The 2,970-nt window shown below is 31.9% G+C and overlaps 1 protein-coding gene across 1 annotated transcript; it reads left to right on the forward strand.

The window, feature by feature from the left end:
* Positions 1-1,637: 1,637 nt before the first annotated feature.
* LOC103485740 (uncharacterized) lies at positions 1,638-2,363 on the forward strand. Its single transcript, XM_008443436.1, has 2 exons — positions 1,638-2,040; positions 2,131-2,363. Exons 1-2 carry the CDS (start codon positions 1,638-1,640, stop codon positions 2,361-2,363), a joined length of 636 nt encoding a protein of 211 aa, XP_008441658.1.
* Positions 2,364-2,970: the final 607 nt, after the last annotated feature.

Below are 2,970 nucleotides of genomic sequence, written 5' to 3' on the forward strand. Positions count from 1 at the left end.
TATTTTACTTGTTGGGCTTGTGCTTGGGCCTATTATTTCTTTGGCCCAATTTTTCTTCAAGAGCTTGAACTGGGTTGGATATGAGCAAACTTTATTATCTAAATCCAATCAAATTATAATAAGAAAGATTTAGAGGAAATGCCTAATTTGTCTACAAAATTTCATAAATATCCTAAATTTTCAATTTTTTATATAAATAGGAATTCACTTATTTTTAGAACCATTTTATCCATATGATTAACATTTATTATATGCGAAATCCGAATTTAAGATTTAATTATTTCCTTAATTTCATTATTGTTATCATAATTGTATACATTATAATTTCCTTAATTGTATTTTGAATTAATATTCAATAATTAAATAAATCAAAAAATGTTTCCTTGTATAAATGCAATTTATTTAGAATCAAATAATATATGTTTTAATATGGAAATATTATTCAAAAATATATTTCTTAATTATTCATATTATTCAAAAATACATTTCGTAATGCAATTTCTTAATTCCTCCATCCTCTTTTGCTTACGTGGTTCAATTTCTTGCTTACCTTCCGCCGTCTTTTGCTCACGTCCTCTGTCGGAATAATTTTTGGAATCTTCACCCCCCAAAGTCCTCCACCAATTCAATATATTTTGTGCCGGAAATTTCTTCCACAGCCGGAGATTTCTTCCTCTATCGGATATTTCTTCCACCGTCAGAAATCCTCAACCATTGGAATCTTTATATTATATCACCGTATTCATAGCTTCACCGACGGTTCTATTCCTGTCATTCCTCACAATTATCCGATTAGGGAATACCATCCGCCTTCACATATATCTAGTTAGTTTTATTCCTATCATTCCTCCCTTGTTTTGTACTCCATTACATCATGAAATCATAGTATTCCGAGAACGTCTAACCTTATATTCCCTAAGATGTATTTTAGATTTATAAGTTCCGATACAGTAGTTCTTTTCTGTTTTTATAAATATATACCCCTTCATATTTACCATAAGACATACATTCGTCCGGATTGCCAGTATTGCAATCTATTTACTTATATATATACCCCTTATTATTTACCATAATACATACATTTGGACATATAGTAATAGTTACATATATTTGTATATGTTTGTCAGGATGGTCAGAATTGCAGTATACTTCGATGGGTTTTTCAATGAATTGCACAATTACGTTAGTTTTAGTGTGTCCGAGATTACAGTTAATGAACATATGTGCTGTAAAGAATTGTACAGTAGCCTTAGATCCAAGTTAGGCAGTATTAATGATATGAATAATATTGATAATACCTTTGCCTAGGTTCTATAGGATGTGTTAAGAAGGATTTTGTTATAACGAATGATAATGATGTTAAATGGGTTTACCATATAATAACATCGAATGTAAGGCATCATATTGCCCTTATTGTTCATTCTGTTGGCCCTTTATCTATTTGTTTAGGTTCATCGTCGTCGAGTTCTTTTAAAACTCAAATCCATGATGATGAGGGGTCGATTTTTTTATAACATAGATATGTCTAAGGTAGATTCCAATTTTGCACTGAAAGTCCAGGACATGTTTTCAACCAAATCTTTATTCAAACAGTGCCTACAAGTCATTACTCTTAGAGATATTTTCAATACGTTACTATGAAATCAAACAAGGAAGTTATGATTTTGCAATGTGCCATTGAAAATTGCAAATGGTCCTTGCGTTCTTCTTGTTGTATTCATGCCGATAGGTTATTATGGGTTCTTACTAGGTTTGATTCTGAACATACATGTTCAATAGATGTTCCATTAACTGATCATAGACTGGCCACCTTTACTGTTATCAAGGACCTAATAAAGAACAAAATATCTTTAACTGGTTCTGAATTGTCAACTCCCAAAGATATAGTTCATTTCATTCGTGCTGAACATGATTTAAGTATATCCTACCAAAAAGCATGGCGTGCTCGTGAGGTTGCATTGGATGATAATCACGGATCTCCGGAGGAATCCTACAAGATGCTACCTAGATTTGCATACATATTAGAACTCAACAACCCAGGTATATTCGTAATATACATAGATATATTATTATACAATTTTTCGTCATTATTTCTTTAACATGTTTTCGTCATTTTTTTAATGTTGATAGGTTCTGTTGTTGAATACAAAGTTGATGTTGATGGTAGATTTCTTTACTTCTTCATGACATTATCTGTTTCCATTTCTGGTTGGCAACATTATCATCCAGTCATTTCTATTGATGGAACAAGTTTGAAGAATAAGTACGGTGGTACTTTGTTATCTGCTCCAACACCTGATGCCAATGATCAGATTTTTCCACCAGCCTTTTATGTTATGGATTCTGAGAATGATTCCTCATAGACCTGGTTTTGCAACCAACTGAAAAGAATTATAGGTGGACGGAATGAGGTTGTTATAGTATGTGATAAGCATAAAAGTATATGCAAAGCCATAGAAGTAGTATTTCCCAACGTTTTACATTGCATGTGCCTTGTTCATTTACTTAGGAATTAGAAGTTGAAATATAAGAGAATAATGGATATCGTATTTCATGCATGTGGGAAGACATTTAATATTGTAGACTTCAAACACGAAACGCATTTGTTGGAATCTTCTGTCCTTGGTATATGTAAGGAGCTTAAATCCATTGGTTTTGCTAAGTGGTCTTGTGCCTACTCTCCACGTAGGAGATATAATGTCATGACCACTAATATATCTAAGAGTTTGAATTCTGCTATATTGAATGCTCGGGAGTTACCAATATGTTCAATGCTTGAGGTTTTGCGAATGATGTTGCAAAGATGGTTTTTTAATGAGGAAATGAAGCTGATTATCAAGTGATTGATTTTACCAAAACGATTTAAGGTATATTAAAGGAACAAATTGAACGTAGTAAATCAATGAAGGTATGTTCATTTTAACTATTCTTACATATGCTTAATATACATCTTCATATTTCATATATACA

This window comes from Cucumis melo, chromosome 3, assembly GCF_025177605.1.
Source record: "Cucumis melo cultivar AY chromosome 3, USDA_Cmelo_AY_1.0, whole genome shotgun sequence".
NCBI classification, from domain to species: domain Eukaryota; kingdom Viridiplantae; phylum Streptophyta; class Magnoliopsida; order Cucurbitales; family Cucurbitaceae; genus Cucumis; species Cucumis melo.